This window comes from Somniosus microcephalus, chromosome 6, assembly GCF_052327205.1.
Source record: "Somniosus microcephalus isolate GS21.2 chromosome 6, FLI_Smic_1.0, whole genome shotgun sequence".
In the NCBI taxonomy this organism is placed as follows: Eukaryota; Metazoa; Chordata; class Chondrichthyes; order Squaliformes; family Somniosidae; genus Somniosus; species Somniosus microcephalus.
This window is the reverse complement of record NC_140992.1, coordinates 208,476,160-208,504,123: the sequence shown is the minus strand read 5'-3', so window position 1 is coordinate 208,504,123 and position 27,964 is coordinate 208,476,160. Positions and strand designations below refer to the sequence as shown.

The 27,964-nt window shown below is 40.5% G+C and overlaps 1 protein-coding gene across 1 annotated transcript; it reads left to right on the top strand.

Moving 5' to 3' along the window:
• Positions 1 to 6,616: 6,616 nt before the first annotated feature.
• Positions 6,617 to 23,609, top strand: LOC147116419 (uncharacterized protein C16orf86-like). Its single transcript, XM_085991321.1, has 5 exons — positions 6,617 to 6,813; positions 10,685 to 10,842; positions 17,575 to 17,798; positions 19,897 to 20,061; positions 23,403 to 23,609. The coding sequence occupies exons 1-5, from the start codon at positions 6,709 to 6,711 to the stop codon at positions 23,573 to 23,575; spliced, it is 825 nt and encodes a 274-aa protein (XP_085847447.1). The 5' UTR covers positions 6,617 to 6,708; the 3' UTR covers positions 23,576 to 23,609.
• The last annotated feature ends 4,355 nt before the right edge of the window (positions 23,610 to 27,964 follow it).

Genomic DNA, 27,964 nt, shown 5'->3' with positions numbered 1-27,964 from the left:
ATTATGCATCCCCTTAACAAACATATGCTGCCCTCTAAAGGTTTCCTTTCTCACAGCAGGATCCACTGTTTCTAAGATACCAATATAGACGCCATACAAAACAGCGACCAAATTCCCCCTTTTGAGATATTCAGTGTGTTTGTAAAAGTCAGGATTTTTGCCAATCCTATATTTTAAAGTAAACAGCTGTTAATCACTTCTTCAAATAATCTAAATTTATTTAGCCCTGCTAATGCTAAATCCATTCAAGCAGGTAGATAAAATGTAAAGTTTGAGCATGTAACTAACAGTTCACATGCTTCAAACCAAAAAGAAACATTCATTCAAAGGAATGCAAAGCCTTCCTGTTTACTTAGTTACAACTGATTTTATATTGCTTTCTATGTATTTGATTCCTCTTCCCATTACGCAAAATGTAAGGTAGAAATGACATAGCATTTACAGCACAGAAACAAACCATTTGCCCAACAGGTCCATGCTGGTGGTTATGCTCCACATGAGCCTCCTCCCACCCTTCATCATTCTAACCCAATTAACATATCCTTCTATTCCCTCCTCCCTCATGTGCTTATCTAGCTTCCTCTTAAATGCATCCATGCTAGTCGCCTCAACTACTCCATGTGGTAGCAAGTTCCACATTCTAACCACTCTCTGGGTAAAGGAATTTCTCCTGAATTCCCTATTGGATTTATGGCCCCTAGTTTTGGTCTCCCCCACACGTGGAAACAGCTTTTCTATGTCTACCCTATCAAACCCTTTCATAATCTTAAAGACCTCTATCAGGTCACCCCTCAGTATTCTCTTTTCTAGAGAAAAGAGCCCCAGTCTGTTCAATCTTTCCTGATAAGCTCTCAGTTCTGGTACCATTCTCGTAAATCTTTTTTGCACATTCCCCAGTACATCTATCATTTTTAGAATATGGAAATCAGAACTGTTCACAGCACTCCAAGTGTGGTCTAACCAAGGTTCCATACAAGTTTAACATAATTTCTCTGCTTTTCAATTCTATCCCTTTAGAAATTAATCCCAGTGCTTTATTTGCTTTTTTATGGCGCTATTAACCTGTGTCGCTACTTTTAGTTATTTGTGTATCTATACCCCCAGATCCCTCTGCTCCTCTACCCCATTTGGGTGCTTATATTCCAAGGAGTATGTGGCCTCCTTATTCTTCCTACCAAAATGTACCACCTTACACTTATCTATATTGAAGTTAATTTGTCAAATTATAGACAAAGTGAGAGAGAGAGACATAGAAAGAGAAAGAGAAAGTGTGTGCCAATATCCTCCCACCAAACACACACATTTTCCTCAGGTTCATTGAGATAATACAAGTACATAATCTTAGGACAGCTAAGATTCCCTGCAACCCAAATAATCACATACTGGACTACATTCTCAGGACCAGTTGCAACCAATTCCTTCCTGCACACACACAAAAAAAATCTAAGAGATCACACAACTCACACACAACTCTGCTCAGGAAAATGGAGCCCCTCCGTGTGTAAGATCTTTATGGGTAGATCTGACCTACCCTCCCAATCCTCTGGAGTGCTGAACTTGACATTCCTGGGGGTAAATGCTTCAGACCAGCCATGCCTGGAGAGAACATGGATTTCATCACATAGATGGGCAGAGGCCGAAGGATAGAAAACCAAAGGTCACTAATCTGCCGATCTAGACACAGAACGTGATAGATGGGAATTACAGTGCTAGAGGTTTTCTGCAAGGTCTTAAAATTCCCAGTCTATGTTGCAAAGTCCTCAACTATATGAAATGGCAAGTTCTTATAATATTAGATCAATATAGGCCAAAATATTGCAATAATACAGATTCATCTGCAGATAGTCAGAAATATCAATCAAGTGGAATAAAAAGACTTGCTTGCAAACAAAATGCAGAAATATTTGCTGATAATTGACCAACTGCAACAATTCACCAACACAATTTTTGAGTTTGCTTCACATACACCTTAACAGTAAAAAACATGAAAAGTAATTAAAGGTTGACTTAAGTTCTTAAATAAAATTCAATGATTAAATAGCTTAGTTTTAAGCCAAGTGTGGTTTCGTGCACCTTTTAAAACATGGAATAACTTGAGTTTTGCACCTTGTACAGTAGTGCAGACCATTGATTTTTGCTTTGTTATTCAAAAGGTATCCCTCGTCTCATTTATTCAGATGCAGGAACTGGAATTAATTTCATGCACCACTTGGTCTCTGAAACAGCCTTGGTTAATCCTCTAGAAACAGTAGATTTTAATAATGTGCCTCAATGCTAATCTAAATTTCTATCACTAAGTGATATTCATTATCACTGTAAATATAATTATATTTTAGAACATAATTGGCAGCCTGGGAAACAGTGAAATGAAGGTTAGCAGAAAGGCTGTATGCAGCCACTGATAAACTTAGCGTGTTGAAGTGTCAACCGTTAGAAATTTAAACTAGTTCTATAAAAACTTATTAAAAAATATATACTCATCAGTACCTACCTATAGATTTAAAATTTTACAATAGCAGATAATAACACTAATATGCATAGCACTTATTACATCAAAATACTTCAAAGTGCTTCACACAATGAATGACGTTGTAGTACAGTGACGATTGGCACATTCCACGAGCAGCGATGAAACCAATCACAAGTTAGTCTGGTTTCTTTTCGGTTAGTACTGGTTGAGGGCAAAATGTTCTGAAGAGCCCACATCCGAAACATCAACTTCTGTGCTCTTTCCACAGATGCTGCCCGACTTGCTGAGTGTTTCCAGTATTTTCATTTTTTGTTTCAGAGTTCCAGCATCTGCAGTTTTTTGTTAACACCAGGACATAATAAACTCAAATCTGTATGGTATGCAACTGAACCACACAGTATTCTGGCACAACAGTGCTACCTACTGAGCCAATCTGGCAACTAGAGGTAACAACCATTTCACATAAGCCTCTGTTAGCCCATTGGAACTGGGGAAGCCCAAGCTCATGGCGTAGATCTATATCTATCGTGCTTAGTAACTGGGCACTAGGTGATACATGACAGCGACCTAGGGAGATTGACGGACTGATATTTTCTCTCTCTGCTCAGCATCTCTCTGATGACACGGTTAAGATAAGGGACACGTCATATTTGAATCATTTATGTGAACCACATTGCTAAACACTCCAGGGAAGAGCTCATTTGGTGCACCAACATACTGCACGGTCATGTTTCTTAGTCTTCTTACTACACAATAGTAAGAAAAGTTAAGTGCAATAGACGCCATGCAATACAGTTGAAAGGGTAACAATAGGTGATGTACAAACCAAACATATGCTGTACTTTGTAACAGATACCATTGTATTCCAAATTGTTTTTGGGCAAGTCACGAACAAATAAAGCACACAATATTATCAACCGGTCGATACACAATAGCCAGAGTTTATCCAACAAATGAAAAGACCTCATAGTCCAAGTGACAAAGTCAAACAAAGTGTGTTGTGAAGATCTTATGAGCACATGGGATAATCTCGGTATTTTCAAAAGTTAAAAAAAGTTTTCAAATTTAAATTACTTTCAAGTCTGTTGAAACAACTGAATAATGAAGGCAATTTATTTGCTTTATGATGTCATTAGGAGCAGCATGTCATTTGAAGAAATAGAAACATACAAATTATGGAATATGTGGAAAGTATAACAAATGTGATAATTGTCAATGTGATTTTTTTTGCTGTCTCCCTGGGTGGTATTAATTTATTTTATACTTGTTCTGGACTGTAGAACTTATGTATTCCAACAACATTTGCATTCACTTCCTTTTGCAATGCATCGGCTACTGCCCACTTGTGGTCTTTGGTTGTATGTTATTTGTTGCACCTTCTATTATTAGCAATGAATTGTCACTAATCACTCCTTATCAGTGTAAACTCCTCCAGCCCGACAACTCTCACCATCTCGAACTCTCTGTTCCTTTGATTCCAACCTCTTGTGCACCTCCCTTCCCTCTGCCCCACCATTGGCAGCCATGCCTTGAGTCACTTAAGTACCATTCTCTGGAATTCCCTCCCTAAATCCCTTTGTAGCTCCACCTTCCCTCTCCTCCTTTAAGAACCTCCTTAAAATCCATCTCTCTGGCCAAGCTTTTGGTCTCCTCTCCTAATCTTTCCCTCTTTAGCTCAGGGTCCCTTTACTTCATGCCTCTGTGAAGCATCTCAGGATGTCTTTCCACATTATAGGCATCATATAAATTAAAGTTGTAATGTAGTAGTAAAGTAGGGTTTTATCAGTTATACAGATAGCAAGATGAATCATAATGTGCCAACATTAAAAATGGTGATGTACATATTGGCCCGGAATTTGCAGTGTGTATGACGACATACTCACGGCATCATACCGCTTTTGAAATCCACAGCAAGTTCAGGATTTAAGCACATACGCTATATCCCAAACCTGTGGTCTGTCAACGTGCGCGTTTTTACGGCTGGTGGAAACAGGTGCAGATGGATCTGTGTAATATCAGCCGTCTGGGCCTATATATTCATCAGGTCACTAACACGTTTTTCTGCAGAGTTGGGGGATTTATCCAGTATAGCACCACAGCAAGGCATCAGCGAGATTAGGCCATCCAATTTTATGGGAAGGCTGGCTTTCCCAAGGTGCAGTGAATGGCACCCATGTTGCTTTGTGAGCTTCCACGGTCAATCCCATCAACAGAAAGGGCTGCCACTCACTTAATGTGCAGATTTGTGTGACAACATGCAAAGAATCCTCCAATTCAACACAAGATTTGATGGAAGTTTCCACAGTTCATTAATCCTTCAGAATTTGGCCCGCTGAGCTCTTCAAGGAAAAAAAATCATCTCACCTCCAGGACATCTGTTGACAAGAAAATGTCAATGGATGTCCTGTGACTGCCAAGGATCGTGGCCTCTATGAGAGTTGCATGAACAACAGCAGAGGACTTCTACAATGAAGACACATGCCTCTATCAGAGTGGTCATCGCTGTCTAGACAGGTCATGGGGCTCTGCAATATGGTCCAGCTCATGCATCCTGGATAGTTGTAGCTTGCTGTGCTCTGCACAACTTTGCCATTTAAAATGGCCTGGATATGGACATGCCTGGGGAGGTAGCCCTAGCTACTTTGGAGGCAGATGTACATGGAAGAGAACATCAGCACGACAGTCACTGTCAGAACTCCTCAGTGACTGCTGCAAGGGGCATCAGAGTACAACTGATTAATGAAGCACTCTCATTTGATTAACAGTCTACTTTTGTCACTGTTGCCTCACTCCCTCCCCCACCTCCAAATAAATGACAAATCTTTCAATCCAATACCCATCCCAGAGCATGATAATACATCAGACCTCTTTGGCCCTACATGGCTATGCCAATAATAATCCTCTGATTGAATAAATTAGCATGAAACACACCTTTTCCTATATGACTATAATCTCCATGAATAACAAAACTCAATTTTAAGTGCACATTCTCCTTTAATACAAAGTGAAAAACCAATCTGGGTATCTAAAGGACCCTTCCTTTTCATACTCTAGCGCAGCCCCTTAAAGGGGTTGCACACCCAAATTAAAATTAGGGGGAACATTATTTATGACCCCTAATTTTGGTCTCCCCACAAGCGGAAACATTTTCTCTATGTCTCCCCAATCAAACCCCTTTAGAATTTTAAAGACCTCTATTAGGTCACCCCTCAGTGTTCTATTTTCTAGAGAAAGGTGCCCCAGCCTGTTCAGAGTTTCCTGATAGGTATAACTTCTTAATTCTGGTATTATCCTTGTAAATCTCTTTTGCACCTTCTCAAGTGCCTCGATATCCTTTTTGTAATATGGAGACCAGACCCTCTGTTTATTTAACAAGTAAGGAAGGTCTCACTGTATAAAGCATTAGCAGTGCAACAAGCTCATACCATTGAAAGTGAGAGACTTTTTAAATAGAAAAACAAATGGCACATAATTGCAAAACCTTTCAAATTGAAAGTCTTTTGAACAATTTGAAAAAAACTGATCATTGTTGGAAACGAGTGAGAATTGAGTGTATGAAAGGTAAAACGTGGAGCACTTTTTAAAATTAATTCTACGAGGATGTGGACATCACTGGCAAGGGCTGCATTTGTTGCCCATCCCTCGAGAAGGTGGTGGTGAGCCGCCTTCTTGACAACGGAGTGGCTCTCTAGGACATTAAGAGTCAACCACATTGCTGTCACGTCTGGGCCAGACCAGATAAGGACAGCAGATTTCCTTCCCTAAAGGACATCAGTGAACCAGATGGGTTTTTACAGCAATCTGGTAGTTTCATGGTCACCCATTACTGATACTAGTTTTTTTATTCCAGATTTATTTTAACTGAATTTAAATTTCCTCAGCTGCCATGGTGGGTATTTCAACTCACATCTCCAGATCATTAGTACAGGCATTCTGGAGTACTGGTACCATAACCACTATGCTACCGTTCCACTTAAGGCCGCAACAATGAAAATAAACCTGAATATATGACTTAAATTAAAAACAATATTCGGCTGAAAATGAAAAGCAGTAGTTGTGCAGTATTTGCCTGCATTAATATTATTCCCTGGAGTCAGAGTGACAGCTGGCGCCCTGCACTCCAGAACCTTGGGGGGGGGGGGGGGGGCGCCGCTCGTTTCTGGAACGGAGCCGATACCAAACGGCGACACTTCACTAACCCCCCCACCTATTATTATTTAATAACTATTATAGAAAACATGTCATCGACCGAAAGTAAATCTGAATCTGGCCCGCGCAAAGTGCCGCGGTTCTTTGCCAAGTTGTGGGCGCTGATGGAAAAGCGGGAGGTGCGAGCTTTCAGCGTGAGTAACGACCCCACGCATCACCATAGCAACCGGGCCCACTGCGCCCCTCAAGCCTCAGAAACGGGACAACCCCAAGCACCACGCGTTAGAAATAACTGTCATCGCCCCGCTTTCACTTCTTTACACAGGACAGTTTGGTGGGGTGAAAGGTGAGGACAAGGGGAACCCTATCGTGGTTCTGAGAGGGAGGGGAAGGGGTGAGAGCCTCCACATTCAACGGATCATCCTCCGCCATTTCCACCACCTCCAACGTGATCCCACCACCAAACACATCTTCCCCTCACCTCCCCTTTCATCATTCCGAAGGGACCGCTCCCTCCACGACACCCTGGTCCACTCCTCAATCACCCCCAACAGCCCTTCTCCTTCACCTGGCATCTTCCCGTGCAAGCGCAGGTGATGCAACACATGCCCTTTTACCTCCTCCCTTCCCACTGTCCAGGGCCCCAAACACCCCTTCCAGGTGAAACAGCGATTTACTTGTACATCTTGCAATTTAATATACTGTATTCGCTGCTCACGATGCAGTCTCCTCTACATTGGGGAGACCAAACGCAGATTGGGCGAACGCTTTGCGGAACACCTCCGTTCAGTCCATACGGGTGACCTTGAGCTTCCTGTCACTTTAATTCACCGCTTCACTCCCGCTCTTATCTCTCTGTCCTCGGCCTATTACATTGTTCCAATGAAGCTCAACGTAAGCTCGAGGAACAGCACCTCATCTTTTGATTAGGCACTTTACAGCCTGCCGGACTCAACATGGAGTTCAACAATTTCAGATAATTATCCCTGCCCCCATTTTTCATGCAGTATGATTTTTGCCACTCCCATTTGCAACATTTTATCTTTCCTGCCTCTTACAAAAGTACAGAATGTTCTTTCAATTCCTTCCTCCCCTCCTAACTTCCTCCCCCCTCCCATCTCTGCACCTGCTTAATATCTGTTACATCTCCAGCTTTTTCCAGTTCTGATGAAGGGTCCCAGACCTGAAACGTTAACTCCGTTTCTCTCTCCACGGATGCTGACTGGCCTGCTGAGTATTTCCAGCATTTTCTGTTGTTATTTCAGATTTCCAGCATCCGCAGTATTTTGCTATTATATTAGCTTTGAAACCACATTGGCTTTACACTCGACACAGTCTCAAACCAAAGCGGTGAGAGACTATTCTCTCCTGGGAGTTTCACTCGACTTTGCTCCAGAGGCCAGTTGGGTCCTGACTCTGGATTTACACTGTCGGTTTAGCATTGATGCAGAGCTAGAATTGTTTCGCACCAATGCTAAATTTGCAGCTTGATACTGGTGTGAGACAGCTTCCTGCATAATCAGTTATACCTCAGGGCTTTAGTAAGCCAATATTCTCATGAATTATACTGCCAGTTTTGCCTAGATGCATATCTAGGGTTACTAACTGGTTGGATGTTTCGAGAGGTTTCATCACTTGACGCAGTGAGACAGCACTGACTTTTGTCGCAGCACCAGCACACCAATAAGATGGTTGAGAGCAAGCGCCTGGTCACCTTGACATTTCAAATACCGACTGGACTATATATTCTCCCAGAATGTATGAAATTAACAAAATGATAAAAGAAATTGATTCATCACTCAGTATTAATTTTGAGAATTCCCCATGATGTTTCTCCCTGGTTGCTTGCAGCAGTGCCTGGGAAATTAGTCTTTAATTTCTGGAGATTCCAGGATAATCTTGCAGCAACCCCATGCACCCCAAAAGCCACCGTCTTGGTGAAACTTTGTGTATGACACATGTGACAATCACAGGAGATGTGCACACGTGACACTAATCTTGATTTAGCATTGTATAAAAACCATGAATGCAATGTTCCCAAATTAAATCAAGATTTTTAAAACGTATGTAACATTTCTTCACATTATAGTTTATGTTGAAATAAGCCAAATGAAAATCATGTGTTTACCATAACTTCTAGAATGAAAATAAGATTTATTATTGAAAGTATTAGACTTCACAATTTAGGCTTATCTATATATCTAAAGCAAAGTCTTTCCACCATCTACATGGCACAAGTAAGGAGTGTAATGGAATACTCTCCACTTGCCTGGATGAGTGCAGCTCCAACAACACTCAAGAAGCTCGACACCATCCAGGACAAAGCAGCCTGCTTGATTGGCACCCCATCCATCACCTTAAACATTCACTCCCTCCACCACCGGCATACCGTAGCTGCAGTGTGTACCATCTACAAGATGCACTGCAGCAATTCGCCAAGGCTTCTTCAGCAGTACCTCCCAAACCCACGACCTCTTCCACCTAGAAAGACAAGGGCAGCAGGCACATGGGAACACCACCATCTCCAAGTTCCACACCAACCTGACTTAGAAGTATATCGCCAATCCTTCATCATTGCTGGGTCAAAATCCTGGAACTCCCTACCTAACAGCACTGTGGGAGTACCTTCACCACATGGACTGCAGTGGTTCAGGAAGGTGGCTCACCACCTTCTCAAGGGCAATTAGGGATGGGCAATAAATGCTGGCCTTGCCAGCAAGGCCCACATCCCATAAACAAATTTTTAAAATGTAAGCGATGTCTGTGCTGCTGACATTTGGCACTTAAGGTCAGTATCAAGCAGTGGTAGATCAGGTATAGCACAAACTAGGTGCAAAACCTGTGCCCTGCAACAAGTGTCCTTTAACTCCCATCTCCAGAAGCATGTCCAGTACTGGATCAGTGTGACATTTCCTCCTCTTTAATCCACTTTCCACACAAGCCACCGTGTGGCTTTTCTAAGGGAGGTTGCCAATTCGTACTCAATTCAGAGGCGGCTCGTCAAGTGAGGCACTTCCTGTCCTAGACTTCCAGTACAGACGTTGTGGTTGTCTCCCGGACTCGGAACGGTTGACAGTTTCGCCTTTTGATGTTCAGGTAGTTCTCGGTGCAGTCTGTTCTTTTTTGCCGTTTCATTGCAAAAACTACCTGGTTATAATGGTACACAGTTGATTGTAAGTGGGGAAACGAGAGTAGACAATCTAACAGTTTGTGAATGAAACCAAAATGGCCATAATTAAAACGCCAAATATAAAGCAAACGGCTAACGTCGACAGGTGAAATATAATGCAGAAAGGCGTTTGCGTACTTAAACATAGATGCCCGCCACTTGTGTCCTGGACTGTGGCACAGCGAAGGGCCCGTTGCCATGGGGAACAAGATGGCGAGGTTAGGCATGTATAACGTATGCCTCCCGTCTGAAAGGTCACCCTGCAGAGTTCTACCAGTTAGGAACTAGGTTGGGACCGTCCAGATTCATTTTACTTGGGGCTCTTTCAGCTAACACAGAGAAAGACTTTTGTCCCCAAAATATGGGCTGGATTCAGACCTATACTCTAGAGCTGAAAGACCAGTATCCTACAGGAATAAATAGAAATTGGGACTATAATCCTGCTGCTAGAATTGGAGAGCCAGATTTAGTGGTGGGAATTCAGGCAGCCAGCTCACGATTGATGGTCTCCCAGAATCTGAACTGAAATGAAATCAGTATAGAAGTGGCATAGTGGTCTTATTATGACTGCCCTGTCCTGTATAATGTATTATCGGGGAATAAGGGGGTGGAAAATATGTCACAGCTCTCTTTGTTGGTAGGATTAGCATAGAGACAGGCAATCAATTCCCTGTAGATTTTTTAAAAAAGAAATGGCAGTTTTGTAAAAACAAAGACAAGAATTATTTTTGCATATTGAGGTTGAGTAAGGATATATTTCAAATATTGGATATACACTTATTTAAAAGATAAGTAATGTATTATATTGCTTTGCATTTTGAATGTTTTTGCAGTGACATTGTACTGTGACTTTGTTTTAACACCACAAAATGTATGCTATTATCATTCTGTTTCAGTGGGATGAGAAAGGAAAAGCAGTTCTTGTGAATGCAAAAGTTTATGAAGAAGAAATTAAACTGTATGGGGAGCTGCTGCCTGAGCTAAAGAACTATCAGAGTATGTCTATGCTTCACAGCTTACTGTGCACCTATGGATTTAAAAAGAAGATGGCAAAGTATGTCATTGACAGGGACAAACAGCATCATTTATCAAAAATAATGAAAGTAATGTTTGCATAGCAAGGACTGAGTAATCAATGCAAATATTGTACAAATAGACACACTGGTGGAAAAATTTGGTATCTTAGTGCCAGCAGATGGCGGTAATGGGGTGCTGATACAGTAGCGCTGGGGCAAATCGAGGCCCCCCCCGGTTGCACCGCTGGTACGAGGTACCGCCAGGGACTTCAACGGCAGGCAGATCGTGACATCAGTGAGTGTCGGCTGCCCAATCTGGAAAATTCATTGTCGCCACTTACCTTAGCACCTCAACCAGACAGCGGCAGGGAGAGCTGGCGTACAGCTCCAGGAAGTCGGCTCCGGAGATATGTTATTTAAAGGCATCAGCATTAATCACTCCCAGCTGTCAGTGGTTTGTTGTCAGTTTCACCCACTCCAATAGTTCCTGAGTAATTTCAAGCTTCCTTTGTATCCGCAGTCTTCTGGCAACTACAAAGTAGCTACATTTATTGTTCAAAGATTCAATCTGTTACACTTGGAAATAGTAATGGGGGCTGTAGGGAGTATAGGCAATGAGAAATATGGGAATATGTGCACAGAGGAATGAGGAGGGACATCAGGGCTCACACAGGAGGTCTTACTCTCAGAGGGTATTCCGACAGCACTTCTACCTTCAATTAAGCGATGAGCAGTGTATTAGATGGCTCCGCATCACCAAGGTGGTGGTCACAGAACTCTGCCGCCTCCTCCAAACATACCTCCAGCCTGACACCAGGATGTCTTAAACCCCAGACCCCTTTTGCTCACCACATCCCCATCTTACCATCCTCCCTGTGTCATGTCATATCACAGCGTCCTCCTGGGCACAAAGGTGAAATGAAAGAGACCACAAAAAATTGCAAACTCTATTAATAAATTTATGCATAAACATATAATTCATTCTAATGACCCTTGTGCCTGCCATAGTTGAACGGCTGTCATTGTGTGCAAGGTGCGAGATGTGGGTGAGAGAGTGTTGGTAGGTAGAAATTGTTGGTGGGTGACTGCTGGAGGTCTGGTGCTTTGGGCAGTGTGTGAAGCTTGTGGTACAGATGGTGGTATGAAGCATTCAATCGCCCTGACCACCCAACTGAGGAGAATCTGCCATGAGCACACCTGCTTCAATCCTCCAGCTCCTTCTTGTTGTGCTTCTCCTTGCTGAGGCAGCTGCACAGCCAGCAATGTTGAAAATGAGCTGCTGCAGTATCAATTAACCTCCCCTTTAAGTACTGGGAAAAGCCTGTGGCAGTGATGACTTGCGATTAGACTGCACCCGATATTGGTCCACCCTTTAAGTGTAACGCCAGTGAGCTAGGCCTTTAAGACTTGAATTAGCGCTCCAATCATTTCTTTGAGCAGTGAGAATGAATTTTGCGTGCACCTAGCACTAATTCTCAAACTTTTCTAGTGATACCGCCCATTCCTATACTATAGTGAATTTCTAGCCCTCAGTCTTTTCATAGCATCTTTATGGCAAAAGTACTTAATTTCCATTGTAACTTTCATATACAAATTTTCTACCATATAACATTTGCAACAGCAGCAACAAAATTTATTATATTGAATTTTATAAAAATTAAATTAAATTTCTCAATTTAATTAATCAGCTCAACTGAACATGCTCAGTTGTAACCAGTCCTTCGAATATGATTTTCCCATAGCAACGGCTGTATAGGGCCTGATTTTAACAATGCTCTGGGACCCTTTGTATTTACTGATTTGAAATAAGAATGTGCCATTAAACACACTTGCAGCAGTGCCGAAAACATCTCCATGCAGTGATCTTAATAAACTAAATATTGGATTCTATTCTTAATCGAATGTAGAAAGTGCTAATATTTAAGCCTGGAAATTATGAACGATATTAGCAGAGGAATATTTAACATGCACATATAACTTTCCTCTGTCCACTATTTTAACACAGGCATTAGCCCATTCATTCTAAATGAGTTAATGGCTCCACTAAAATAGCAAAATAAAGTCATATGAATGCAATAAGTGTTTAAATTAACAGTAATTTCCAGACTATAGCTCTAAACAGCAACTTTCATTTTAGCACCTTTAACAGAAAAAGTCCCAAGAGCTTCACAGAGACATGAGGAATACAGATGCCAAACTAAAGGAGAAGATTAGGAGAGGTAACCAAAAGCTTGGTCAATGAGTCTTAAGAATGGTCTTAAAAGGAGGAAAGGGTGTCAAAAGGCTTTCAAGGATGGAATTCCAGAGAGCAGGACCACAGCAGCTGAAGGCTGGCCACCAATGGTGGGGTAAACGGTGGGAGAGGAGATGCACAAGAGGCTGAAGTCAGAGGAACGGAGACTGGGAGAGAGGGGTTTGTGAAGTTGGAGGAGGTTAGAGAGATAGGGAGAGGCAAGGCTGTAGAGAAATGAAAAAGCTAGAGATTATATTTGTGTCAAGGAAATGGTATTGTTATTAAAATATTTATCAAAATTGCTGTATTAATACAGTAGTTACATTCATTTCCAAGATAATAAATAAATCCCAAAAGGAAAGAAATATTAAAAACAGATCATATGGCCACCATCAGAAATGGCTTCACGCGAGTAATTACATTATAAAACTATTAGTGCTTTTGGAGGTTATTATGGTGTATTCTCCAGTCTCTTTTACATTGTAGAACTGTGTGGCATTTGAAGCAAGAGCTACAACTGTGCTAGCATATTATAAATATTATATGCAATATACATATATTTAAATCTAATTAACTTTGACATTTCCCCAGCTGCAGTCTTTGCTGCAGCACACTTTCCTGGCTATCTTCCAATGAAGGGGTCCAGTGAGATATTTGTTCCTAACTGCATTATGGTTACACTTTAAGAGGAAAAAGAGCACAGTATGCACACAAAACACTTATAACTTGCAATATACTTTATCTACATTATTTGTTTTGTACTCAATTTCTGCACACAGTTGATCAGATGCAGTATGGTTTATGTTTGCCTTCTGCTGTCATAATTCTCAACATTTATCAGTTAAACCTAAAGAAAATGCTCAAATGTAAAATGTTAAAAAATTGTATTACAAAAATTACTTTACACTATACAATTTCTATTAGTTTCCAGACCTGGACCATTTTCCTGGAATGGATACAAGATTCCATAAACTGCAATACATGTTCATAAAATAATGTTACTATAATAACTGCTAACAAAATGTTTTCTCTAAGCCATATAGTAAAGCTTATTATAAAAATGCATTAAAAAAATTCATACATGACAAAGTATCAGTAGTACAAGTGGTGTGCTGGTGCAGCTTGTTGACGAATAAATGGGTCATGCAACGGATTAATTGCACACAACTTTGTGCCTATGCTTCTAGTATGGCAAGTTGGCAGTCATGGCCTCAAAATCAGGAGGAATTTACTTCAGCCATGGCTTGATGGGTAAAGGCAGCACACTAGGTCATAAAATCAAAAATTTCCAGATTCAAGGAAAAGAAATCAACTGGTGTGTCTGCTCCAGATTACTATCCAGCAACCCCCTGCTAGAAAGTACATATGTGTGAATATCTAGTGAAGATATGATCAGACTCCGCGGGATATCCACTATAGTTGAAAAACCAGCCAAAACTGCCTTGACTCACACATGGAGAATGACTGCCTGGGGAGTTTCCAGATGATTGCTGGTGCTCATGGAACTTACCCAGCCAAGAATCCACTCTGTGGGCAATGAGAGGAGAAATTGGGGGAAAAACATTAAAATATCAGGAGACGTTGACCAATAATTTTATAAATGTAAGAAGTCACACAACACCAGGTTATAGTCCAACAGCTTTATTTGAAATCACAAGCTTTCGGAGCGCTGCTCCTTCTTCAGGTGAAGTGGAGAAAAGCATAAAGACACAGCTTATATAGTCAGAGAATCATGTCAGATGTTTACAGGTAACCTTTCCAACTGCCATTTATCACACCTCGGCAGAGAGAGAATCACAGCAGTCAAAGGTGTGAATGGTGCCCAAACAGGTCAGTCAGGGAAACATTACATCAAAGAACAATGAGGTGGGGTCACAAGGGGTCAAATATTGCAGATGCTGGGGTCTGTATGAAAAACAAAAAAAGACAAAAAACATTTTTTTTGGCTGGAAATCACAGCAGGTCCGGCCGCATCTGTGTAGAGAGAACAAGCCAATGTCGACTCGAGTCTGGATGACCCTGCATCAGGTGGGGTTACATGTAGCGGAAAGGTTACCTGTAAACATCTGACATGATTCTCTGACTATATAAGCTGTCTCTTTATGCTTTTCTCCACTTCACCTGAAGAAGGAGCAGCGCTCCGAAAGCTTGTGATTTCAAATAAAGCTGTTGGACTATAACCTGGTGTTGTGTGGCTTCTTACATTTGTCCACCCCAGTCCAACTCCGGCATCTCCACACAATAATTTTATACTTTCCTACAAAGAGTAAAGTGGAATCACTTTCTGTTGTTCTTCTGTATCTACTGGTAGCTAGTCATAGTGACATTGGGAAAAGTGTGCCGGACCTCCTGCGCACTCAGCAATACAATAATGTGCAGTGTAGATAAATCTAAAAGTAGAGTAAGATAAACAAACCCCAACCAGGGATTCACATTGCCAAATAAAATTTAATTTGTTAGACAACACAGTGTCAAACTCATTTGGATTGAAGTGCCAAAAATAGTTATTCCACATTAAACTTGCCACAAAAAGTTAAAATAAGATCTATATATATATTTTTTTAAAAGCATCTAATAATTACAAGGAATTCATTCACAAAACTAAATGTACACTTTAGAAATGAGCAAAATTCTTACCTACAAACAGAATTGTGGGCCGTAGTGCGGCAGACTGCACTACCAACATTGGTGTAATGCCACAATTGCCACACCACTGACTTCCTGGTCCTAGACACATTGGACTGGGAAGCAGCAGAGGGAAAGCATTTCCTGACAGTGGTGGGAAGGAGGGCCGGGGGGGGGGAAATCAAGAGAGAGAGAGAGATCATTGGGCTGTTCTCGCATAACTCCTACTGACCAGCTCAGAGTAGCAGGAGCAGAGCCCTGGGATCATCTTGCGTCCCTATCTTCTGTACCACAGAAGTTGTATGGCTGAGAGATGAGAAGAAATAGCAGGGTAGTGGAGAGAAAATAACATTGAACCAAAAAGTTCTGATGAAAGGTTATCAACTTGAAACGTTAACTTTGTTTCTCTCTCCACCAATGATGCCTGATCTGCTGAGTGTTTACTGCATTTTCTGTTTTTATTCCAGATTTCCAGCATCTGCAGTACAGTATTTTGCTTTTATTGAAACAAAAAGGGCGTTTTCTAACTTCTCCAAAAAAAAGGCAAATGTCGTCAAAGAAAATAAATTGTTTACACTGGGGAATCACAACCCCCTGGTAATCTGGGTTCCCCTCCATGCCGTCATCATGGTTTCATCCCAGGATTGCCTGGTACTGTTATTCACTAGCCTCAGTTGGGATGAAATTCTCAGCCAGGCAGCTAGGTGGAGCAGTTTATACTACCACCGCTAGAATCATGCCTCCTGCTGAGACAAGAGTTGGTGCCAATTGTAAAGAATGGGTCCTGAACCATCCTGGTGTCTTAGCTGAAATTGATCAAGTTACCTAGTAACCAAGGATATTTAACATTGATCAAAATCCCACCTTTTGCTGTCGTGTGTGGTCCACAGATTTCACAGGCAGTCACATTGTTACCCAGCACATCAGCTATGCTATCAATAGCTATAGGAACATCATTTATGCATACCTTTATACTGTAATTTAGTAACTATATTACATTTTTCTGCTACATGCTTTTTCTAAAACAATTTTAATTAAGTAATTTATTTTCCGATGGTCAGTTTTAGCTCTAAATTATTTGTTTCATCTCAAATGTCAAAAATATTAATGAGATTTGAATCTCACAAATGCAACTATTACTGGTGACTATGCGTCGCCAAAAGGCAAAGGGAAGTAAGCTTTTTCTACCAATCATGTGGGTCTATGGATCATTTAATATATTTTTGATATTCAGAAGCCTAATTTGCATTATTTATTCCAGTATATGTTTTAGGACTAATTTCCCAAGACCCCAGAATATATAATTTGTCTAGGTTTCTAACTTTGTGATTCACTGTAAATGTTTAACTCAGCAGCCTACAAAATAATCGTGCAGAGTGCATTGCTGACCCAATGGTTACCATTAAGGTTGTATGCCAGCATTGCTAACATGTTCCAATATTTTGATTAATATTTAGAGCACCAAATAAAAATTAGAGAGCTGTGAATTTGAACACCTTCCATAGGAGTTTATTAAAGTATGATTGTTGGAGCTGTTCCTATACATGAATTGTTACTTTATTCCCACCTAATTGGATTTTCCAGCTACGTGATAACATTTCTGGAAAGAGATTAAATGGACTTGACATAAAACAATGAGGGGTGTAACAGCCCATTCTGCATTTACAACAACCTAGACTAATATAGTAGCAATTTTTTCTCATTTTATACCACTCTTTTGTTATAAACAATACTCATAGAATGTGAAACTTATTGCATGTGTGCGTGGGACTTGCATAACTCACTTGCTCATAGCACTTGAGTTACTTGTTACCCTCACTCATGGCATGGATTCCATATTCAATGAGTTGCCATCAGATATCTTCAATTTAATAACTTGGTTGATAAACTGTTTTTTTCCCTGCACCTCTAGGGCCAGCGCAGAGGTGCACATTTTTCAACACCCAGACTTCACAAAAGAACACTCATACAAAGACATTGAGAGTGATGGCAGTAAAACAGATCTTTCAGCAGTTGCTTTACAACAGAAGAGAGCCCTTAAGAAAAAGCGACGCAATGATGGGATGGCAGTGCTAAATAATACAGCAATTTCTCCAAAAACCTCGACCATAACTCTAGAAAATAACAGCAAAATATGTAAGACAAATAAACAAACATTATGCATTCCTATTCAGACCTATTGTACTGTGAGCTTTTTAAAATCTCTAAACAAGCTTTTTTTTGTTCAAGAAAGCAGTAGTAATTTACCAACATGGATCTATTCGCAAACCAAATATTTGGAAGACAGATCAATGCAATTAACACACACTCGCTTCATTTCTGGTTGGAATCCAATCCAGAGTGATGGGATGAAATCTTCTTTTTCTGCCAGTGTAAGCATCCCAAGTGATATGAGCTTGGGCATTGCTCCCAATCCCTACTGAGCACAGGTCAACAACACAAAACTCTGCACAGTTCAGCACAAATTAACACTAAATTAGCAATCTCACGAAGAGGGCAAAAAAAGATGGCTGATGTGGGAAGTGGACACATCTTCAGAAGTTGGTTTATGATACATTGGTGGCATATTTATTGTGTCTCTGGTCATGCTGTACCTGACCTGGGGAACCCCAAGTGTGATGCCACTGTCAGGTTTACCGTGGTTAGTTGTGTCAATAATAGGCTGACAGAAAAGAGAACATTTTTGAATTATTTAAATTTTACAGAAAAGTAAAAATTAAAGATGTGAAATCTCAAAGTGTGAAGCATTGAAATAAATATTTCTTTTTAATTACACAAGTTGCAAAATATTGCTTAAGATTCAGTGCATCTGGAGATTTTTCAATCGAGAAGTGAAGGGGAGACAGGCTTTACAACAATGCATTTATATAGCACCTTTAACACAGAAAAATGTCCCAAGGCATTTCAGAGTAGTAATCAGACAAAAATGGTGGAGGGGATTCCAGGGTGTGGGGTTTAGACAATTGTAGGTTTGGCTGCCAATGTTGGGGTGCAGGGAGCTGGGGGCGGAGAGGAATGCACAAGAGGCCAGAGTTGGAGGAGAAGCGATTTAGAGAGGTGGGGGTGGTTTGTAGGGGTGGAAGAGGTTACAAAGGGGCAAGGCCATGAGGGATTTAAACACGAGGATGAGAATTGCAAATTGGAGGCATAAGGGAACCGGGAGCCAATGTAGGTCAGTGAGGGCATGAGTGATAGGTGAGCATGGACTTAATGTTAGGATATGTGCAACACAATTTTGGATGAGTTGAAGTTTATGGAGCATGGAAGATGGGAGGATGGCCAGAGAGCATTGGAATAGTCGAGTCCAGAACTGACAAAGGCGTGGATGAGAGTTTCAGCAGCAGATGACTGAAGTAGGGTGGAAGTGGGCATAGTTACACTGGTGGAAGTAGGTGGTCTTTGTGGTGGAGATTATTGGGTTATAAGCTCAGCTTGGGGTTAAATAGGATATCAAGGTGGTGAACAATTTGGATCAGCCCGAGACCAGGGCCAGAGAGGTGGAATTGGTGGCAAGGTAAAGGAGTTTATAGCAAGGGCCACAGACGCTAGCTTCAGTCTACCCAATATTTAACTGGAGGAAATTGCAGTTAATCCAAGCCTGGATGTCAGATAAGCAGTGCTAGATATTTATGCTTCCTTATTAAAACAAAAATCTACATATGGTCCTTTTCCCCCTGGTGACCTGGCCAACATTTATCCCTCAACCAACATCACCAAAAAAACAGATTAATCTGGTCATTATCTCATTGCTGTTCATGGGACCTTGCTGTGCGCAAATTGTCTACCGGGTTTCCTACATTACAACAGTGACTACACTTCAAAAGTACTTTATTGGATGTAAGGCGCTTTGGGATGTCCTGAGGTCATGAAAGGTGCTATCTAAATGCAAGTCTTTCTTTTTGTGCTGTATATATTATGAATTCATACAGTGTATTACAAACTCTGTGGAATTAACAAAATAATTCTGATCAGAGGTTTAATTTTACAGAAGGTGGGTTATGCTAATGATTCATTGACCTTCATCTGAGAGCATTTGTTTGAGTTTACATGATAAAGGTTTAGCTATCGACATATTATATCTGTTGTTATTCAACAACAAAGTTTCTATTAGCCCAAGTGGTTCCAAGATACAAGATGGTAGCCCTTAAGATCATATTTAACTTCATTTTGCTAATTTCAAACTCTATTTTGTGTTTTTTGGTTTGCTTCTTGTGCACTATTCTTTGTTTTGTAGTGTCTGCAGGGAAACAACGGAGAATGTTGTACCAGTACATCAATTTTGATAACCCAGAATTTAACATACTTACTGCTGCTGAGAATGATAAGAAAGAACAGACCATACAAGAAAATATTAGTGAAAATAAAACAAAAGTACCTGTCCCGATCCATCAAATAGCAGGTAATCCACACCTTGCAAATGCATAGTTCACTTCATTTGATGATTTAAAAAGTTTCCTCACTTTAAAAAAAAACTTGTTTTCTCTGCCATCCACATCCAAGCTTATCTAATCAGTTGGGAGGATGGGATAGTTGAGCCGAGAGACAAAGGCACAGATGTCAATGTTACTGCTTGGTCTGGGGAGAGCGCACTTGGCAGAAGCCAAGTGTTTCAGGTCTTGGATAAAGAGAAGAATCAGCTGGCAAGCCACTTGTGTCAGATGGAGAGTGGCATTAGCAGGCACATGGGAGCAGGTTGTCTGCTTCACCCTGGGAGCTAGTGGATGTCATGGCAGGAACCAGAGATGAGACAGGAGTAGAGTAAAAAGAAGTTTGCCAACATTAGTGGGGCAAGACAACAATAAGTATAAATATGTTTTAGATTAAACATTGAACTGTAACTCTATATGCTGTAAACGCCTTAGAGGATCCTGACGCACAATGCAGACAGTTCATTCTTCCATGGACCATATGTGGCCCCCAAGTCCTGGCTCTTATGTTTCTCAGTTTGTCCTGTTTCAATTTTGTGGGCCTGAAGATTAGGAAAGGGCTGTTTTTAGTGCTAATGTTTTCACTGGTAAGAAATCTGAAAACAAAAGACCAAGATCTATTAGTATATAAACAACTCAAGATATATACTAATTAATAGGAACATTGATTTAAATGTTATACACTTCTACAGCGTTATACATGGGCCCTGAGGCTCCATACCATGTACCAACATGGTTCACAAAAACAAAAAGCTTAGCTGCTCTTGTTCTATGCCATTTCGATTTAGACAGCCTGTGTTGGCTCCAGTTGATGGATACTCCCAATGCTTCTGTCCAAGAATCCACTCTTCAAAGCTGCTAATAAAACACTATTTCCTTCAATCGGTGAAAGTTGTTTCATTCACACCTCTGATAGTGGCAATTTACATAACTAGTCTATTTCTGGTACCACCTGAAATTGCTGGCCCATTAGCACTTTGGCATGGTGGGGGGTGGTCAGGAAAACTTTCTGCTGCTACCCTGTGGTCCCCAACAGAGCAGAAGGCCCTCAACTCATTCTGGGCCCACGGCTAAGTTCAATATTGTGATAATACCAAAGATACTTTAGGTAATGTATTAGGGTCTTGGCTGGCAGCTTAGACCTCGTGGACATGTTCTTTCAAATTGCATTAAATCTTTCTGTTGGTCTCCCAAGTCTCAGAGGGGACTTTCAGATATCCAGCAATGCAACTTTTTCTTCTAAGAGTAAATCAACTACTAATACAGATCTCCGCAATTTTACTTCACATTAGCATGGTGGTCCTGTCCATATTACTAGCTTTTTCCAAGCTCATGTCTACCGATACCATGATTTGCTTACTTGATCACATGCAGTCAGCGTGTCTTCAGCTTACTAGGAGGACTGGGCTTTTTAATTTCCTGGAAATGTCTTGATCCAGTCAATTCTAAACATAGTTTTCATTATTCTTGTGGTGCATTCACACTCCACAAGTATGGCATTGTTGCAAAGCCAAAACAGCTTTACACTGATGCCAAACTTGAAAGTGTGAATCAGGTTTCAAGGCCTGGACTGACTTCAGAGGTAGTTTTTCTATGCTTCACTGCAAACCCTCTTTGCCCTGGCACCAGTTATAATGTGAATGCACCCCTAGATTGCTTCAGGGTGTCCCAGCTCCAAGTAGGAGGCTGATTTCCAGTCTGATGCTGCACGTATGTAAACTCTTAAAATTTTCATTTTATAGATTGGCTGAGCTACTCGGCAGTGTTTTTAACAACTGAAAGCAAGCATTTTTAAGATTATAAAAGAATATTGGGTTAGCACTCTAACCCGTTCTGTGTTTGGTTTTAAGCACTGCAGGTCATGTAAAGATCATGCATGAAAAACAGGAGACAAACTAGACAAAATTTACTGGGTTTATTTCTGCTTTTTGTGGGGGAAAGAGCAAAGAAATGTGAAATATTTGAATACTGCCTTGCTGCTTTGCAAGTGTTAGGTACAAAACTTTCTCGAATTCTGTAACTGCCAATTCCTGGTAGATGGTTGGCCTTTGAAAATAGTACTTAATTTTACAAATAAAGGAAATTGACTTAACTTGCAATTTTAAGAAGCATTTGTCTTGAATTATTAGAAATATTCACTACTATATTAGTATATTTACTGTTTTATGATGTAAATTAGAAAGGTTCCTAGCTGTTTGGCCACTTGCCAATTTAACCTGACCTCAGGCTCAAAACTGCACTACCAGATGCAACACATGCCTTTATACCTCCCCCCTTCCCACTGTCCAGGGCCCCAAACAGCCCTTGCAGGTGAAACAGCGATTTACTTGTACTTCTTGCAATTTAGTATACTGTATTCGCTGCTCACGATGTGGTCTCCTCTACATTGGGGAGACCAAACGCAGATTGGGTGACCGCTTTGCGGAACACTTCCGTTCAGTCCGTAAGGAGGACCCCGAGCTCCCGGTGGCCTATCACTTTAATTCACCGCCCCATTCCCATTCAGACTTCACCGTCCTCGGCCTCTTGCACTGTTCCACGGAAGCTCAGCGTAAGCTCGAGGAACGGCACCTCATCTTTCAATTAGGCACTCTACAGCCCTCTGGACTCGAGAGTTCTGGGCCTCAGCCCTGAACACACACATTTTCTTTTTTTATCCATACTTTTTGTTTGGCTTTTTTTCTTCCCTCCCACATGGCAGCTGTCCTTCATTCTGCCAGCGCAATTCACACTTCATCTAGAGCCATCCTTTGTCCCTTAACCCATCCCATTACCACCTCCTCTTGCCTTGAATATCTCTTAGTGTCTCTTAATCTCTCCTGCTTTCTATCCGATCACTGACCTTCCCTTTTGTTCTTTATCCCCTCCTTTTCCCAGCCCCTAAACTTGCTTTCCATTTCCTGCTTTTTTCCAGTTCTGACAAAAGTTCTTTGACCTGAAACGTTAACTCTGTTTCTCTCTCCACGGATGCTGCCTGGCCTGCTGAATTTTTCCTGCATTTTCTGATGTTATTTCTACCAGATTCCTTATTTGTTCTGATGCATCTCATTTTCCGTGTTGTACGCTACAGTTTTGTGCATTCAAATGTCAGGAGTTTGAGTACTTGTGTCAGCCAAATTAAGCGATTTATATAGTGTGGAACTGACTCACTAAATAGAACACAGTATAACGCCACTCATTCAGTGAAACCAACCAGCACGAGTATCTGCAATTTGTTTTTTTATACATACAACTAGTCTATTAGTCATCAAAGAATAAGAGTTCCTTGGATAACAAACATTAATTTGTATAATATTACATTTTATATATACAGGTAATGGAAACAAGGAGGATTCCCTTTTGCGAACTTCACCAAGTTTGTCTCTAGGTACACCAGAAAAATCTGAGCCTAATAAGTCCGCACAAGTCTCTCTGGATATAAACAAGATGCTTAGTATTTGTGCAGCTCCTTTGGTACCACCACTATCTCCTCAGCCAAAATGTTAATTTGTGAGAAAAATTAAAAGTGCTGCAAGTGTCACCTCTTGAACTATCTTTCCGTATGTAACACCACATTGGCAATTAAATTATACAATGGATCGGGATTTTAAAAACTAGTACCCTGGGCAGCTATAACAGACATAGAATGAGAGAGGAGTGCAACGCTCAGAAAACCTTATTTGTGAAAAAGTGGGCAGAAAAACACTGAAGCACAATAAATGAAGTGTGATAATTATAAGAAAGTGCATGTTCATGTTAACAGAATATGACTTGTTGCACAAGATTTATTTACAATTTTTAACACCGATATATTTTTCAGCAAAGCTAAAACAAACGATGTGGTTTCATCGGAACAGGAGTAGCCCCTCGACCCTGTTCCGCCATTCAATTAGATCATGGCTGATCTGTGCCTCAACTCCAAATACCCGCCTTAGATCCATATCCCTTGATAACCCTTACCTAATAAAAGGTTTCAAAAGGTATACAGGAAACTCTTTTTTATCCGGCACCGACGGGACCAGCGTGGTGCCGGTTTATCAAAAAGTCCGGATTACAGAGAGGTATAGTAAAAGGTACAAAAGCCCCATACACGGCCACAGATCCAGGCGTCCCTGTTGCATGGCAACAGGTGCAGGAACCCCGGCCACAGACCAAGTGTCCCTGTTGCATAGCAACAGGTGCAGGAACCCCGGTTACATGGCCACAGATCCAGGAACGGCCACTAATATGAAGTAAAACTTACCTGAACCTACTCCTGAATTTTGCCGGTTAACAGAGATTTCCGGTTATTTAGGTGCCGGTAAATCGAGAGTTTCCTGTACATCAATAAAATGAATTGTAAAAAAAGTGCTGCTTTAAAGCCTTTTTACAATCATACGTGTGCAATTTTTCACCAGATTAAGTAGGTAGTATTTAGTATTATGGTATGGTAAAATGTAGGGGCCCCAAACTGAACCGTTGCACGGTGGCCCCACAAAGCAAATGCCACTTCTGGTTTTCCTGATCGACCACTGTAGCCTCAGCAGAAGATCCAGTGGAAACCCCAGAGAAAATGCAATTCCTCCAGGGTTTCCATTGATCTTCTGCCAAAGTTATGGTCGTTGATTGGGAGAACCCCAACGGAAATCCAACTTCTTCACAACTCAGCTTATTCAGTACCTCAAATATTTGTTTTGGCTGCTTTAGTATAATCAGGAACAAGACCTGGGAGAGTCATTCCAGTTCTTGGTAAGACCTGGATCCAGGACTACAAGGGTGGAAAAATTACTTGTAACTATGAGAAATTCAGGTTAAAAGCACCTATTTTATCTTATCTCCTGTAAAATTTGCTGAAATGGGTATTCTGCAAATTAAATCAGTAAGAGAAATATTTGCATATATGATGGTTCTACCCCTAAACTAAATCCTTTTGGGTACAAGCTAAGCCTTTTATAATCTCTGTGCACATATGGTGCACTAGCAACAATACTTCATCCAGCTTGGGTCATTATGAGAGAGAATAAAATGACTTTACTAATAAATTATGGGAAACACAAAAAGTAAAACTTATTTTGGTTCCAATGTGACAACTATTCAAGGATGCCTGTGTACATTGCGAAGATCAGTCACAAAATAACCCTTTACATTAAAAAGAATAAATGGCTGTATCTATTGTCTGATTATTGTTCAAGTTGTATCCTTTCCTTGCAAAAAATTTGACACAGTAATTTAGAAAAAACCCACAATGGGTATACAATAATTAAAATAGCAGCCAAGCTTAATATTTGCATTTGATTCGTGAAAGTTGTAGTATTGCTTCTCCCCTTTCCTTCCTTCTTGGTTCCAATTCAGATCCAAAATCATCTCACACAGATTTATGAATTCAACTTTAAATTACAGCAAAGAAATATATTCCCTAAAAAGGAATCACCGAGAGGATACCACCCCCAAGCTCAATGGGTCAACATTCTCCCAAAGATAATGTTAGACATGTTTATAATAAGAATGCAAAAATTAGATATTTTCATAACAATAGTCCCATTGTAAATTTGTGAAATTTTGGCACAATCCCATTAACTAAGCAGGAGTGCAGCAGTAGAGCATTGGGAGACGGACCTCTAAATATAAGATATGCATGATATTTGTAATCCTTGAAGCTTGACTTATACCACTGTAATAAGCCCCAACTTCAAGAATCCAATTTATATTTATTAATTTGTCTTTGCAGCAATGTACATAAGCCCAAAGTAAATTAGAGTCAACTTTAGGGCATGTAATCACTGATGTATATTTATTTTATAAAAATGACCTGTATTATAAATTGGTTAGGGTGGAATACTTGCCGCCGTTGATGTGCTGTGCTTCCCATCTTTACATTTTTTTTTATTCATGGGATGTGGGCGTCACTGCAAGGCCAGCATTTATTGCTCAGGATGTTGATGGTGGGGGATTCGACAATGGTAATGCTATTGGTGGGGGATTCAACGATGGTATGCCATTGAATGTCAGGGGAGGTGGTTAGACACTCTGTTGGAGATGGTCATTGCCTGGCACTTAAGTGGCAAGTAACATTCGTGCCACATATCAGCCCAAGCCTGCAAATGCAACAGAAATTGTCAAACTTAGGCTTACTATTTTACCTAAGCCAAACTAATTAGGATGATAAAAATGTGACACAGAAAAGCAGTAACATAGATGAATGAAATCTAGTGCAGCATTTCAGATACTGAAATGGGAAGGCAGTATTTCTGAACGGAGTTACACATTCTGGTCCTTGATGCTCCATGTTACTGAGTGATCGTTCCACTCTGGCTGGGTCAATGCCACTGGGATCACGACCTGAGCAAATGTGGGGCTGCTGTTTCCAGTGGCCGTTTCCAAAAGGAATAACTACTAGAAAAATTTAAAATTTGATGAAGCAGTCTTAGATTATTGACATGACAAACTACTGTGTCTGGATGGACAGCACTAGAAATCTTGATACCACTATCATTAGCAAAGATTTTTTTTTATTTTTTAAAAAGGCTCAGTTGGCAGAACTGCTTAAACAAGGATAACTATCCATGTAGCAATTTAACCTGCCTCCCTTTTTGATTTAAAATCCAATCAGTTTCTCAGATTTCCAAATGCCTATTGGTAGTTGAAATTGTTACTAGGTATAGTGCACACAAAGAAACTATTTGAGTCCTTTGCTTAATCAGCAGGCAGGTGAACTCTGTGTAATTCATTACACAGAAACTCAGTCAAAACAATGTAGGACATTGTCTTTGTGACTGAAACATCACAAGATTTGCAACATAATAAAAGTTGATACATCTTTCAGCAAGGGCTTGGATTTTAAAGATGCAGTAGCTCCAAAATAAGTTGAGTCACAATTACATTTAACACAAGGTTCATTCTTTATGTCTAACAGTTTTGATTTAAAGTAACTATATGCCATAAATGGAGCTTTGCTATGGTCTGATTGGTAGAATCCTTTGGATTTTTCAGTAGAAAGATTACATTTTATCAACCATTAAGCTGCATAAGATAGCCTGTATTTGTGTTGGAATAGACCATTCAACTACAACCAACAGAAAACCAAGCAGGGATCTGGAGTCACTCCAATTATTTGCCAATAAATTTCTATCTGGAAATTTTTCATATTCACTAAATCTCAGCCCAGAAAGGATGCATCTTGAGTGTGTTCAAATATGTATTGCCACATATTCAAGCTTCAAAGTGCTTCCAACAAGATACCACAACTTCCGGTGGAAGTTAGTACTGTACATACAATGAAGAGTTTGGTTGAGTTAATAGCGCCTTGAAGTACAAGCCACCATTTCACAGATCTTCATTCTTTCCTCCATGTTGGTAATGGTGCATGTCATTTTCACATCTCTTCTAGATGACTTAAGGTTAATGTAAAGAATGAATAAAATAGAGCCACTAGTCTTGGGGAAACTTAGCACAGATCCTCAAACTCGGTCAGAGGTTGAATCTTGGTTTGCTCTTTAGACCCTCTTTGATGGCTGTTTATTTCTCGACATTTGAAATGTCTGTTGAACTTATTCTAGATTTGCAAGTGTTGTATATAGTTCACAAGAATTTACCCTGCTCATTATCCAGTATCACTTTTCTATTATGACATTACCGCAACATACTACATTGGTAACCTAGACACAGTAACAGATGAATTTTAATGAGAAGAGAGCTTGTGATTAGTGGTTGATTAAAGGTCTTTGAAGTAGTTTAAATATTTTGATGTAAAGTGGCAAATGGAGAGCACAATCAGACAAAAAATATACATTAGGTATTAGCCTCTAGAGAACAGACAGTACCGCTAACAGATAGAGGATGGAGAAAAAATGACATCAATTCAAGCAGTCTATCTCACTTAACAACAGTTCCTCTATCAGGACTTTTGCCCATTTTCCC